The sequence below is a fragment of the Aegilops tauschii genome, chromosome 1 (assembly GCF_002575655.3).
Source record: "Aegilops tauschii subsp. strangulata cultivar AL8/78 chromosome 1, Aet v6.0, whole genome shotgun sequence".
In the NCBI taxonomy this organism is placed as follows: Eukaryota; Viridiplantae; Streptophyta; class Magnoliopsida; order Poales; family Poaceae; genus Aegilops; species Aegilops tauschii.
Genome location: NC_053035.3, coordinates 428295005 through 428309006, shown reverse-complemented (window position 1 = coordinate 428309006; position 14002 = coordinate 428295005). Strand labels below are relative to the sequence as shown.

Below are 14002 nucleotides of genomic sequence, written 5' to 3'. Positions count from 1 at the left end.
AGAACCATAAAAAATATCGAATAAATTGAAGAAGATGCCACATATATGCTTTGAAGATTAAGTTGTTTTTTATGTCTAATTATGATGCTAGTATAAGACTTTATAAACTTGTTGTTGTTAATGTGGTGTAGTGCAAACTTCATGTTATCATGTTGTGAGATTTAAGTTCATAATTACTGCTTCCATCTGATGTGTTCCAAGTTTTCCATAGCTACCAAGTTTTCATTACAACGATCTGATGTGTTCCAAGTTTTTCATGTTATCATGTTGGTTCCAGATTTTTATTACAACGATATGATGTGTTGGAAGCAAACTATGTAATGTGTTCCAAGTTCTCCGTAGCTTCCAAGAACTCATTGTAAGAAAACTTTACAGTAATTATTGCCTTGCAATATTATTGGGGTCGAGAGTATGAAAAATAAATTAATTTTTCCAAAATATAGAATTTTCTCGTCATGTGTCGTGTCCTCATGCCCGACAACAAAAGGGTTTTTCATGGCAAACATAGACACATTGTTGAAGTAGGATCAACCTTTCTTGCTGGTACTTTTGTGCCTTTACATTTTTGGGATGAAGCTCTCTTAACTGATGTCCATCTCATCAATAGGTTGCCTAGTCATGGCATCAATAATGAAACCCCTAGGGGATCAAAACAGTAACTGTATCATTAAAAGAATTCGGTGCTGGCACCCCCAGCAGAAAATCACGCACGACACGGCATACATCCTCCTTTTCCAACGATCGGTGTCATTGATAGAAGATCGCCAACGGCCTATCCGGCCCTGGCGCTTTTGTCAGCCCCATATGAAGCAATGCTTCCTCAATCTCTTCATCTGTCACAGCCGCCGTGAGTTTTCTCTCCATCTCATCAGTTACGCAAGGTTCAATGTGATGCAGTATGTGCTCAGCCTCAGCCAATCCTTTCGACGTGAACATGTGTGCATAGAAATCGGCAGCGATATCTCTCATTTCGTAGGACTCGATGCACCGAGACTCGTCCGATTTAAGCAGTGCACATACCATATTCTTACGCTTGCAATGAGAATCCAAGTATAAAAAGGAAGTAGGCCTCGATGAACAAACCCTAGTCCAGTAAAAAAAACAAAAAAAAGGAGCGCCGTTGCCGGGGATCGAACCCGGGTCACCCGCGTGACAGGCGGGAATACTTACCACTATACTACAACGACCTTGTTGTTCACAAGATTCGTCTTACGAATCAGATGCAATCTTCTTCCCACAAGACATTCAGCCAATGTGTTTGCCGTTCTTGTGCTTCTACCACCAGACCAGATTGCTGTCTTCCCCCTTCGTGCGGTGATTCTGGTGCGACCTGTGACGAGGAACAAGCAATCTCGCGAGCAAACTTCAGCTCCGAATGCGGCCCGACGCACGCACGATCCGCTAGCCGCCTCATCAACAGTGAGGAGCCTGAAAGAAGTAGCATCAGAGAGGAAGGTAAGTCCAGAGGCACTGATGTCTTACATCATAAGTACCGTTTGGAAACAAACCGACGATCATGACCAAGCTTTCTTCAATGGGGTGGTCAGCTAGCAGTTCCAAAGCGGGTCAGTCCCATTTCTTTCGAAACTGATTCGCTCCTTCAAACACAAGGGGTAGGAAACACTGATTGATGTCGACCGCTTCGGCTGTCTGCTTAGCAACGGCCAAACTGAAAGAATCCCTCGAAGCATAGCTTTGTTCAATGTGGTTTCAGTTTCCACAATATAAACTGAAATAGAGTGGCACATTCTTTAGCAAAGCTATGGCTGCTTTCAAGTTTCAAGTATAGACGAAATATACGTGGCGACCGATTTCGGCTCCGCCCACTTTCGCAATGCAGTCTTCGTATTTTGCTCCAAAAAAGAGTCAAGAGTGGAGTTAAAAATTCTACCCCCAACTGTAGATGCCACTCACCATACACACATACAAAAGAATGACACCACACGCTGCGTATACGCAGTAAACATGTTTCTACTGCATGCTGACACACATACACAGCTTCCAGCTCCAGCTTACAACGCCAAGCTCAAGCTTTCTTGGCGTGGGCGCCGGCCTCCGGCAAACACACGATCTGGGGCGCGTGTACAGAGTACAGGGTCGCATACGTGAGGAAAGAGGCGCTGCATGCCGCGAAGACCCTGAACCACACGGACGAGAACAGGGTCAGGTAGATGAAGACGGCCGTCATGCCGATCACCGCAACGAAATTCGCGACGCACTTGAGCGTGGACAGATCCTCTTCGGTTCCTTCATTGGGGAAGTGGCCTTGTGCCAAAAAATCAGACAGGAGCTCGTCCTTCAGCCTGAACCTCTCCGTGAGCCAGCTGGATACTTCGTCCTCTGCTGTTGGTATGTCAGAGACCTGGATGATCTTGGTGTGGACGTGGACCTCAGAAGGGTCGACACCGTACACGTTGTCCATGAACGTCGGGAGCCGATGCTTGTATGCGATCGTGATGTCGTAAACTGCATTGATCAGAAAGCTGTAAGTCAGTGGGACTGTAAGAAGGAATACTGGAAGTAAATATTGGAAAGCTGTTCATAGGCAACTGCATTATGTAGGTATTTCAAGCAAGTCACACTGCCCAGAATTCATCAGGCTTATGTTTGAGCTCTGACAGTGAAAGTCAATTGCACTGGGATTTTAGCAATATCAGCAACAGTCAACCTTCTAGGGTACCTGGAGCATTAAATGTACTTGGTATGTTGTTTCTGAACTGATAAGACAGGATGGTCTAACTAATAATAATTTGAACAGACCAAAGCAGTCCAGCGTAAAGTGCTAATGTCTGATAAATGCACAAATCCTAACACTAAGAAAATGGCTGCCAGGATCCTAACATTCAGAAAATTCCTTACAAATGCTACAACAAAGAATTGAGGTGATAAACTCCAAAGGAGAGTTATGAAGGGCGGAGACAGATGGTTACCAGCATCCAAGTTACTCCTCAGCTCTTGCAGGCAGCAATTGAAACCCTTTATCTTGGGAAGGAGGACATTTTTCAGAATAGGCAAACCGTGCTCTGCCGCATACTCTTGACTTTTGATGCATTTCTTCTCACTGAGACGTTAGCGCAAATCAGCATCCACATTGAGAAAAAAGGAACAAGTACAGGAAAATAGAAAATCTAGATGCAGAATGCTATTGTTTGAGTAAAAGAACAATTAATAAGTGCATCCAATATCTAAATTCATTAAAGAGAATGCGAAATCTGGATCCTGGATCATTTGTCGAACCAAAAAATTGGATCGATGGAATGCTGAAAGGTGAATTCAACAGTAGTTTCAGCAGACCGGAATGTGTGCCCAAATAAAGCAGCTGGTAAATACAAACATTTAGTAATAAAAAGTAGGGGAACAGATCTTACGTATAATCAGTGCCTTCTGGAAAAACTGCGAGCCAAAGGGGATCCTTGGGGTTCTTCAGTTCAGAAAGCCTTCTTCGGATAAGTGGTTCGTCAACCTCCCAATTCCGCTCTACTGGAATAAACTCAATAATGTGAAATGCCCAGTTGAAAATAGGCAACTTCATCAAACTTTTCTTGAGAATGTACTTGATAGACTGCAAACGGCCTTTCCTCAATGCAAGATCCCACAGGTACATCCAGTCTACCTCAGTTCTGTGGTTAGCAAACAGCAAGACACACTCTTTTGGGGGCACCTTTTCACCAGAGAAAACAAACCTTGTCCTGTTGATCTTCTCAAACAAAAAGGGAAACATGGCTAACCACATCCCGAACAGAAAGCACGTCCACTTTCTGCTGTAATGCACACTGAAAAACCGTACAACGAAGGTTGTCGCAGGGGCTAGGTAAACCATCATCATGCATGCGGTCACCGGCATAATCACCAAGCATAGTACACCACGGCAGCGTCTCAATGCATTCAACGGACGGTGTCTGGGTCCATTGTTAAAACTTGAAAGACCAGGAGGGTCAACACTTTGCACTTGCTTTCCGTTCACATGATTCCCTAGGGAACCAGTTGAACCGTTCATCATGCAGTACCAAGATGTCAACAGTTATTCTTTTCTGCAATTCACATACCCAGCACCAAAGGAGCCATCTAGACTTTCACCTGCGATGGGAGAAATGAGATCTGCACAGTGTTAATTGAGACCAAGACATCAGCATGATAAATTGCTAATACAAATTAGCGGTTTGCACAATTTATGCAAAAAGTGCACCTATAATTTTGCTGCTCTATGGAAATGTATAATAAAAACTAAGCAAAGATAGCCAAAATAAGGGACTACTAAAGGCCTGACACATGCCTTATGCAGTAACGCTGGAAAATATGTCAGTCTATAAAGCCTTAATCCAAGAGAAAGTTAACACAAAAGGAAGCTTCCAACTAGCAGTAATTCTAAGTAAATAAATTAGCACATCCAATTTGGAGTTAACAGTGATACCACAACCTGACAACCCTAAACAAATGTCAGTATCCACAAGTCCAGAAGCCACAGGGAAACCAGAATGCATGTTTGTATGCCCTTGTAGGTGATGGCAAAGGAAAAAAAAGTCCTTAAACTATGTGGGCAAATACATCCTGAAAGATCCAACCATAAATCTTACAGGCAGACCTGACTGATAGGTTTGACGCAGATGGTTTTCAGCATGTGAGCCATGAAACCTTGAACAGGGCATTCATGGCAACACGATGGAACCCCTAACCAAACTGCATAACAGAGCTATCATGGCAAACAGCTGCCTGTCTCTACAGGTCTAGAAGTTGCAAGCAAACCAGAATGCATGTTTGCATGCAGCTGTTTGTGATGGCAAATGATAAGCTATGTTAGTACACAAATCTTGCATACAGACTGAACTGACAGGTTGATACAGCCGGTATTCAGACATGTCAGGGAACAAATCTTGAGCAGGGCATTCATGGCAGTGACAGAATCCCTAACCAAACTGCACAGCAGAACTATCACGGCCGGCCGTCAGGCCAGCGCACACTCTAAGCATAAACCCGAGCAATCCTAGTAGGAAGAACCAACAGCACAGAGAGAATCCCATCAAAATCGACCGGGCATGGAGCAGCATCAGAGACAGCCTGAACACCGCGCGAGATCTCCCCACCTGTCGCCCTTCCCCTGGCACAAGGACGGCCTGGCGCTGATAAATGCTCGGGGCAGGCAGCAAACCGAACTCCAGGAGCGATAAATGCGTGCTGGGTCCCGTGGCCAGATCCCAAATTCCCAATAGTGGCAACAAAGCCGCACCCACACGGCCACACCCACTAAAAAACTGCATCTGCACGTAAAGGCCAGCAGCAACCCAGCAATGATGGCCGGCCGCACCGTGGCTCCCGGGATCCAATCCTCCCCCCGCCCGCTTCGAACGTCCCGGCAGTCCGGCACCAACCGCCATGGACGCCAATTCGGTGCGAAATGCTGCCACCGGACCTCGCCTACCTACCAGCGCACAGCAAGTGGGACGGGAAGCTCGTCGTGCTTGGGAGATCCGCGCGGATCTGCGGGGGGTGGAGGAGGGGCGGGGAGGAGGGAGCTCGCACGTACCGGGGAGAGGGGGAGGGGAGGCCGGCGGGGCGGGAGGGTTGCGGTCGCAGCGGGCGGCCGGCCGGCGGCGAATTTGGAGTTGGACTGGGCGTGTTTGTGGGGTTTTGGCTGCGGGCGGGCGGGCGGGCGTGGAAAACTGGTGGAGGAAAGGGAGTGTTCCGGGGGGGATTGGGTATGGGTGTGGACTGTTGTAGTCAGAGGTGGTGGTGGATGGGCGTGGTGAGATGCGTGCGTGAGTGCGAATCTGGAAGGATGATGATGGGGAGGCCGACGGTGGCGGGGTGCGTGCCGACTTGCGTCCGGAGGCCACGCCTGCTGGGGTCGCCGGAAAAGGAATCGCTCGCCGAACTGATGCACGTGCAGCGCAGATGGAGTGTTTTTTTCTAGGGATTTCCTTTTTCTTTTACAAAAAATTAGGTGGAGTGTTGTAACAAGTCCTTTTTAGTTCCTAAAAAAAAGTCATTTTTAGTCGGTTGGACGAGCCTCCTGTCTTTGCTGTGAAGTAAGCTCGCGGACAATGTAACTTTATTTTGATTTCCTTTCAATATAGCTAGCCATGATGGCCAATTTTTTCCACAAATAATCTCATGAGACTAACTGAGTGTTGTTGATATGCTTTTCTATAGATTTGGTCAGCCATAAACAAGTTTGACTTGGGACAAGCTCAAAACTTCAATTATTTTGAAATTGAGAAAGTGCATTGTAAAGTCGGGTGACGGGGGCAGCCTTTGAACACCATGCTCCATTACGAAACAAGCGTAATGTCAAAAGGTGTCTTATATTATGTGACGGAGGGAGTAGGACATATTCATCGAGAACTACTTCCTTTACTTGTGCGTGCTGCAATGCTCTCACGCATCATCACCGCAGAAGAATGCTCTAGGCTTCAGCCCTGACTTCTTCATCCTGGGCCGACAGCCTGCGCCTGCAGATGGGGCACTTCTGGCTCTCCTTGAGCGTCCCCTCAAGGCACGCGCCATGGAAGACGTGGGGCGAGGAGCACCCGGGCCACGCGGCGGCGTCGCTCTCCAGCGGGTCGAGACAGATGGGGCACTTCTGCGCGGCGCCCTCCTCCGTGACGATCTTCCTCCGCTTCGCCGGCCGCTCGCAGTCGCCGTCGGCGGCTTCATCTTCGTCCGCGCACTGCACGTGCACCGGCTCTGGCAGGCGCAACTCCATGCCGACGTGGTACCCGGGCCATGGCTCCGCTTTTATGCCCAATAGTGCGTTCATCACCGCATGCATGCGCCAATACGTGTAGTCCTCGAGCCGGAGGATGCCGACGTCGGCCATCACCTTGAGACGTGTGGTCCCCGGCGGGATGCCCACGGCCACGTTCGTGACCAGCTCGGACCAGATTTCCTGGAGCTTGCTGTTGTGGCGGGCGGGGTATATCAGCGGCGCCAGAGATGACCCAGCCCACTGGAGCGAGCCTGCCACGTCACCGGCCGGTGGGACGACGAAACGGAGATAGTGCAGCATCGTTTTCTTGGACACCTCCACGCCGTCGGGGTCGGGCGCCGCCTCAAACTCGGTGTAGCGGTAGAGCACCAAGATCTCCTTGTCCTTGCCTCCTCCTTGTTCTTGACTGGTGGCCGGGCGATCAGCCGACGGCGGCACCACGACGGCGGCGCCCAAGAAGCCGGCCGTGTTCCCCGAGGAGGCGAACCGCATTACCGGCCCAAAGAACCGGCCTTCGGGCACGTACTGCTCCTGCAGTAGCGGCGGCCCGCCCCTGACGTCGCTCGCCGCGACCGCTACGCGCGAGTCGATCTTGATCGGCACCTCGACCTCGTCGTCGCTCTCCTCCTCGTCATAGCTGTCATCGCTGTCATACGACACCTCGTCCTCCTCGCCGTCGTCGGCCTGATATCCGCCCCCAAGAACCGGCTCTTCTTCCTCCTTGTCTCCCGCCAAAGCCGAGGGCGACGGGAGCACGAGAACGCAACTTTGAGGCCGGACAGTCGTGTCGGTGGAGTCGCCGGGCTGCTTCATCGTCAACGAAGCCATCTCATCCATCGATCGATCAACGCCGTCGTCAACCATGGCCGGGTTTATCAATCGGCCGATTGACAGCGGCGCGACGGAGCTTCTAGGTGGAGGTGGAGGTGGAGTTTGTTCTCGCCGAAGCAAGATGAGAATAGAACGTGTTGGCTTCGAACCAGGCCATGTTGCCCCGCCTTTTATCGACTCTGTCCAACCCGAAACCGGCTCCAAGCAGTAGAATCAAAAAAAAATGTTCGCGTTCTTTTCAAAATAGGATAGAAACACATTCTAAAAAAAAGGAAAGAAATGCTTGTTGGAAAGCAATTGGAAAGAAACGCCTATTTTTCCTTTAAAAAAAAAGAAAGAAACAATTGGGGGAAATTTAAAACTGCACGAAACTGGAAAGAATAAAAGAACGCCTATTTTGCTTTTAAAAAAAAGAAAGAAACAAAGAAGGGGGATTCTAAAATTGCACGAAATGATATGTTCGCGTTCGTTTCAAAATAGGATAGAAACACATTCTCAAAAAAAGGAAAGAAATGCTTGTTGGAAAGCAATTGGAAAGAAACGCCTATTTTTCCTTTCAAAAAAAGAAAGAAACAATTGGGGGAAATTTAAAACTGCACGAAACTGGAAAGAATAAAAGAACGCCTATTTTGCTTTCAAAAAAAAGAAAGAAACAAAGAAGGGGGGATTCTAAAATTGCACGAAATGGGAAACAAAAAAAAAGGAGCGCCGTTGCCGGGGATCGAACCCGGGTCACCCGCGTGACAGGCGGGAATACTTACCACTATACTACAACGACTTTGATGTTCCATATTTCACTGCTAATTTTAATTATCGGTACGAGAGCTTATTTCCTTCATAAACTACGTATTCACGGGCATGCCAGAACTACTAGAAGGAGAAGTCGTCGTCCTGGTTGGGCTTGGGCGAGGCGAGGATGGCGGTGTAGAGCCGGAGCTTCTCCTCGCCGAGCGACGAGCAGCGCGACAGCGGGCGGCGCGGGCGGATGAAGGAGAGCGACTCGAGCGTCTTGCGGTGCTTGTAGCGGCGCCACGCCAGCTGCACGGCGACGGCGGCCCAGGTGCGCCAGCCGGGCGAGTAGTAGCGCGCGCTCCGCCGCACCCGCTCGTTGGTGAAGGTGTAGCGGAAGTGCTGCGTCACGTACTTGACGTCCGCCGCCTCCAGCCCGAACACCTCCGTGCTCTCCAGCGTCACCAGCGTCGCCGACGACGCCGGCAGCCGCCCCACGAACGGCCGCCGCAGGCACCACGACAGCAGCTCGTCCCCCGTGAAGTTGCCCGGCCCCAGCATGCAGCAGCTCGTCGCCCCGTTCCGCAGCTCCTGCCTGCACTCCAGGTGCCCCCGCACGATGAACACCATCCGCTGCACCGGGTCACCCTCCCGCACGATCTGCATGCATGCATCCATGGACATTTCATTTCATTTGATTCGTCACTGAGTGAGCGGGCTCTGATGAACCACTTACGGTCTCGCCCTTGGGGTAGATGAGGGAGCGGACGCGGTCGCACATGTTCTCGAGGACGAGGTCGTCCATGTGCTGGAAGAGGGGCACCTGGCGGACGAGGTCGAGGCAGAGGTGGTACTTGATGTCGCGGCGGAGGGCCTCGGGGAGGTCGCGCACGATCTGGCACTCGTCCACGCCGCGGGTGGCCGCCCACCGCTGCCGCTCGAACTGCCGCACCCGGTGCCGGTAGCTCTGCGGCAGCTCCTTGCGCTTCATCCACCACTCCAGGCTCCGCAGCCGCGTGTGCATGGCCTGCTTCTTGGACGTGGTCGCGTTCAGGAACACCTTGATGTTGCCGATGAGCATGGTGACCAGGATGAGCCCCCCAGTGATGGTCACGATGTTGAACACGATCTCCAGCCACTCAGTCGTGCTCTCCAGGTTCCCGAACGTGCTCAGCGTCATGAGGCCCCAGAAGATGGGGAGCAGCATCTTCTCCAGCCGGCTCGTGTTGGCCACCAGCATCACCGTCCACTTGTAGGCGCCGAACTGGTACTTGTCGCCGCTGGCGAGGCACACGCTCCTGGCCGTGGCGTCCGTGGCCCACGCGAGCCTGTCGCCGGCGACGGACGCCGCGGCGCCGGCGCCACCGTAGTAGAGAGGGGCGGGGCACGCCAGCGGCCCCGACGCGCACCCCGGCGGCCCGGAGATGGAGCACTGCTCCTTGAGGCACTTGGTGGCCCTCTGCACCCCGAGCAGGTACCAGCACGCGCCCACCGCCTGCGCGTAAACGCAATGCACGTTAGCAAACTTGATGATCATCCGTGCATATATGCAGATGGACATGGTGAGGGAGAGGACTGACGTGGGCGGCGACGAAGTAGGCCATGAGGTTGAGCACGATGCCCCACCAGATGGTGCCGAAGATGTGGCCCGACTGGTCCTGCGTCCGCCGGAGGAAGGAGACGGAGTGGTAGATCTTGGGCAGGTACTCCAGCAGGAACGCCACCAGCAGCACCGTCATCACTGCCGTCGTCGACCCCGCGCGGATCATCGCCGGCGCCGCCACCCAAACCACCACCTGCAAATGAAACTCAGTTACGCGCGCGAAACATGGATCATGACTCTTTTTTTCGAATGGACATGGATCATGCATCGTCCATCTCGCTACAGCAACCGAATTAAAGTAGTAAGGTGGCGTTTGGTTCTATGGTCCTAAGATTTTTTTAGTCCCAACTAAAAAGTCCCTAGTCCCTAAAAAGTCCCTCCCTGTTTGTTTCCAGACACTAAAAAGTCCCTAGTCCCTTCCTAGAGGTTATTAAATGACCATGTTGCCCCTAGTATATAGAAAAATAACAATCAAACAACATCATGGGGTGGCGGGCCAATGGGTGCATGGAGGGGCATTGTTGGAAAAGTCCCAAAAAGTCTCAAAAAGTCCCAAAAAGTCTTCTTCATTTAGTCCCAAATGCCTAGTTTGGTCCCTAAAAAGTCCCTCCCGTTTGGTAAAAAAGTCTCTAAGAGGGACTTTTTCTAGTCCCTACACAAAAAAGTCCCTGGAAACAAACACCCCCTAAATCTCAGTCCACTGACCCTTCGTTATGTCTTAGTCAATGATATATTCTTTTTTATTTACATTAAGATCCAATGCTAAAAAAATAGTAGTTTTTTTTACATGTTCTGTCAGCTGAGACTTAGTGACACCCACTAAACTAGTCGAACGACATGACGCGATCCGATTTTATTTCCTTTTTGCGACAATATGTAATAACAAACAAATTTATTCGCAAAAAATAAAAACAAGATTAGCATGTGCAAACGACTGTAGTGCAGTGTGTTTGACTGGTGAAAGCGACTGTACGAAGTTGGGCGTCTGCAATGCAAAATGCGCCACGCGTGCGAGTATTATTATGTTTCTAAGATTGGCATGGGGATCGATATGCTCTCTCTTTTTTCTGCGGGCAGGGGATCGATATACTCGAACCCATGGGGTTAATACGTTGATCGGTACGTGCCAACCTACGGCTGAACATTGTTCAGATAGCATGCACCCGATCCTCAAAAAAAGAAAAAAAGCATGCACCCAACGCAACCTACATGCTGGCATTCTGCAGGACGGTAAGTTTTTTTTTTTTTTTGACGATTTCCAGAACTGGTTATAAGGGAATATTGGGCGCGTAGTTTTTTTTTTGCAAGGCAATACATGTCTCATTTCTATAATAAAAGGTCAAAGTGTAAACCACGTAGACACCGACTTGACAAAACTAAAGAGAGCAAAACGCTAGGTTTTGCATAAAGAACCATCAACCAAGAAAGAAAATCACAATTAAAACCGACGGCCCTGAGCATGACTACAACGCATGGCACCTGCCTCTAGCAACCATCTATGAAAAATGCGATGAATCACCTCTTTACCCAAGCTCGAAGTGTCTCCCTCGCTGACATGTAACTTTATGGACCTTCAAAGTAGCTTACCAAAAGAATAAGCCATTGCCATTAAAAGAATCCGGTCAAGGCAGTACCCTGGACACACCATCGAACTGTAGATTTGGCATATACGCACGACTAAGACGCCGAAGGAGGAAACCATGTCTGCCACCAACTACGAACCCAACACACGGTTCACCTTCGAGATGCCGTTGATGCGGACCACTATTTGGAACCGCTCATCGACTACCTCCCAAGCTCCATGTTGATATTGGAGCAAATGATGTCGGTTGTCGCAACGGCGAAGCGCGAGGACGCAAGTCCGCCACAGGGATGCCGCCATCGCTGTCACGACATCTCGATTGAACAAGCTAGTTTCTAAATCCATCACCAACCATGAAGTTGTTCGTCTTGTCGGGGAGGAATTTGGAGCTTCTTTATTCAGTACAGCCGTCGTCGCCGCCGTAGTCAAGGCATCAAACGATCCAAGACTAACCTACTAGGGTCCTAAACCTAAAACTACCTGACTTGTACTGCACGCGCGGGATCCGGTCACCCTTCTCACCACCTCTCAGTCGTCAGCGGAGCGGAGCCATCCGAGGACGGCGCCGGAATGGCTTGGAATTTGGACAGGCGAAAACAGACGGCACCTTTGTAGGTGCGTACCTCTGTTTGGTCTGTTATATATACGTAGCCCTAATGCTTTGTACTCCCTCCATAAAGAAATATAAGAGTGTTTATAGAGGGAGTACGTTCGTACTGTGCTAACGTTGAGCATGGGCATGCGGATGGCGACAGGAGCTGGTACAGGACCCAGCGCATGCCATGCCATGCCATGCATGTTCTTATTCTGGCAGATATAATGCGATCTACGTGCACATACGTACGTACGGCCGGCGAACAAGGCGACGATGCGGCCACGGAAACTCCAAGCCGTGGCCCTGTGCAGACCGCTTGGACGTATGTTCGTTACGAGCCGGAGCCGATCAGCTGACAGGGACCGCGCGCACTTGATCGCCTGTTGAACAACTTTCCAGTTTATTATGTGCGAATATTCCCCTTCTGTGCATGCCGTACCGTGCTGAGGTGTGAGATAAGGTGGCGTGTCAAGGCACGATACAGGAGTTTGCAGATCATTTGTTTTGTCAAGGAAAATGTTGTCCAAGTTTCTTTTTTACTGCACGGATCAGTAGTTTGCACGGTGATATACAGTACCAAACAATCGTTTTGCAGCTGCGTGTTTCATTATGCATCACATGTTTTTGCACACACGATAAAAACTAGAGTCGATGTAAGCAACATTTGCAGTTCAGCCTGCGCTCTACTAGTAGATACTCCGTAGATAATTAAAACAAAAGTGAAGTGTGGCCCTTGCAGAAATCAAACCAAGAACAGAAAAATGGGAAGGGCAACCGTGCAATGTAAAATCAATTGCCTCAATATTTGTATTTTTGATCATTTCATGCAGCAGGTTTTCAAGAAATCCAGATGAAATTCTCCGCAAAAAAAATCCAGATGAAATTCATCCTAGGGGGAAACGGAAGGGGCATGCACCTGCATCACGGGGAGGATGACGAAGAAGTCGAGCGCCATTCCTTTCCTGGACCTCGCGTACGCCGGCAGGCTTCGCGCGGCCGCGGCGTCGACGTCGGCCTGCTCCTCGTCCGCGATCCCTCGCCGGCCCCGCGCAACCGCCGTGGCCGCGGCGCGCGCGACGCGGAGCTGCGTGAGGAAGTTCCACGCGTGCAGGGCGTCCACCATGCAGCGCAGCGCGGTGACCGCGGCGGCGAGCCAGCCGTCGAGGAAGACGCACATGAGCGGGCCGCTCACCGACACGGCGTACAGGAAGAGAGGGTCCACCATGAGCCCCGCCGCGCAGGCCAGCAGGTAGGCGCGGTTCCACTCCCGCACCCACCGCGCGCGCGGGTCCAGCGCCCACGTGTCCCCGACGCGCCACTGCCACTGCCCCAGCTGCTGCCGCCGCCGCTGCCACCGCCGCCGGAGCTTCACGCCGGTGCTGCCACTGCCGCCGGACCTGCTGCCGGCCTCGGCCTCGACCTGCAGCGGGGTCGACTCTCCTGCTGACCGCGCGTCGTCGGCCGGGGAGGGCGAGGCGGCGAACGAGGGCGACGAGAGCGTGGAGAGCTCGCCGGACATGGCGGCGCTGCGCAGCTAGGTAGATACTTCGGCGCCGGCGAGGGCGTGGATGGATCGCGCGGCAGAGCGCATCGGCTCGCGGGATCGCGTGAGGTGGATTGATCAGCTTACATACAGGGCACAGCTAGCTAGGTAGCTCGCGCATTGATCAGTATACTGTATACGTAGATACTTATATGACACACCGGTGGTGCGTGCAACCACTGTACTGTGCCGGACTAAAATGACCACGCTAACCTCTCTGGTCCATGCTTCACTCCGAGCTTGGATTAGCCGCGTACTTAATAGCCTACCAAGTAATCAGTTTCAGTATACGTATCATGGTGGCCTTGTATAAGTAAATGAAGGGAGTACTACTATCAGCGTCAACAGGATCGAGTCGTAAACTAATGATTAGTGAGATCAGTGCACATCAAATGTTGTACTACGACTATGTTTAT

At 51.0% G+C, this 14002-nt stretch overlaps 2 protein-coding genes and 2 non-coding genes across 6 annotated transcripts; all 4 read right to left on the bottom strand.

The window, feature by feature from the left end:
* Positions 1-1115: 1115 nt before the first annotated feature.
* TRNAD-GUC (transfer RNA aspartic acid (anticodon GUC)) lies at positions 1116-1187 on the bottom strand. Its single transcript has one exon. It is a non-coding gene; the product is annotated as a tRNA-Asp (tRNA).
* Positions 1188-1750: 563 nt separating this feature from the next.
* Positions 1751-5717, bottom strand: LOC109763487 (probable 1-acyl-sn-glycerol-3-phosphate acyltransferase 5). 3 transcript variants are annotated; one of them, XM_020322338.4, is made up of 4 exons: positions 5522-5717; positions 3369-4077; positions 2931-3061; positions 1751-2466 (listed from the first exon to the last, which is right to left on the bottom strand). In XM_020322338.4, exons 2-4 carry the CDS (start codon positions 3998-4000, stop codon positions 2027-2029), a joined length of 1203 nt encoding a protein of 400 aa, XP_020177927.1. In that variant the 5' UTR covers positions 4001-4077; positions 5522-5717; the 3' UTR covers positions 1751-2026. The 3 variants fall into 3 exon arrangements, with proteins under 3 accessions (XP_020177927.1, XP_073356391.1, XP_040244930.1); XM_073500290.1 differs by having other exon boundaries at positions 3369-4098; positions 5082-5681; XM_040388996.3 differs by having other exon boundaries at positions 3369-4098; positions 5522-5637.
* A 2430-nt stretch (positions 5718-8147) lies between these two features.
* On the bottom strand, positions 8148-13977 carry LOC109763486 (cyclic nucleotide-gated ion channel 4). The gene is made up of 4 exons (XM_020322336.4): positions 12960-13977; positions 9844-10059; positions 9000-9758; positions 8148-8923 (listed from the first exon to the last, which is right to left on the bottom strand). The coding sequence occupies exons 1-4, from the start codon at positions 13560-13562 to the stop codon at positions 8405-8407; spliced, it is 2097 nt and encodes a 698-aa protein (XP_020177925.1). The 5' UTR covers positions 13563-13977; the 3' UTR covers positions 8148-8404.
* On the bottom strand, positions 8241-8312 carry TRNAD-GUC (transfer RNA aspartic acid (anticodon GUC)). Its single transcript has one exon. It is a non-coding gene; the product is annotated as a tRNA-Asp (tRNA).
* Positions 13978-14002: the final 25 nt, after the last annotated feature.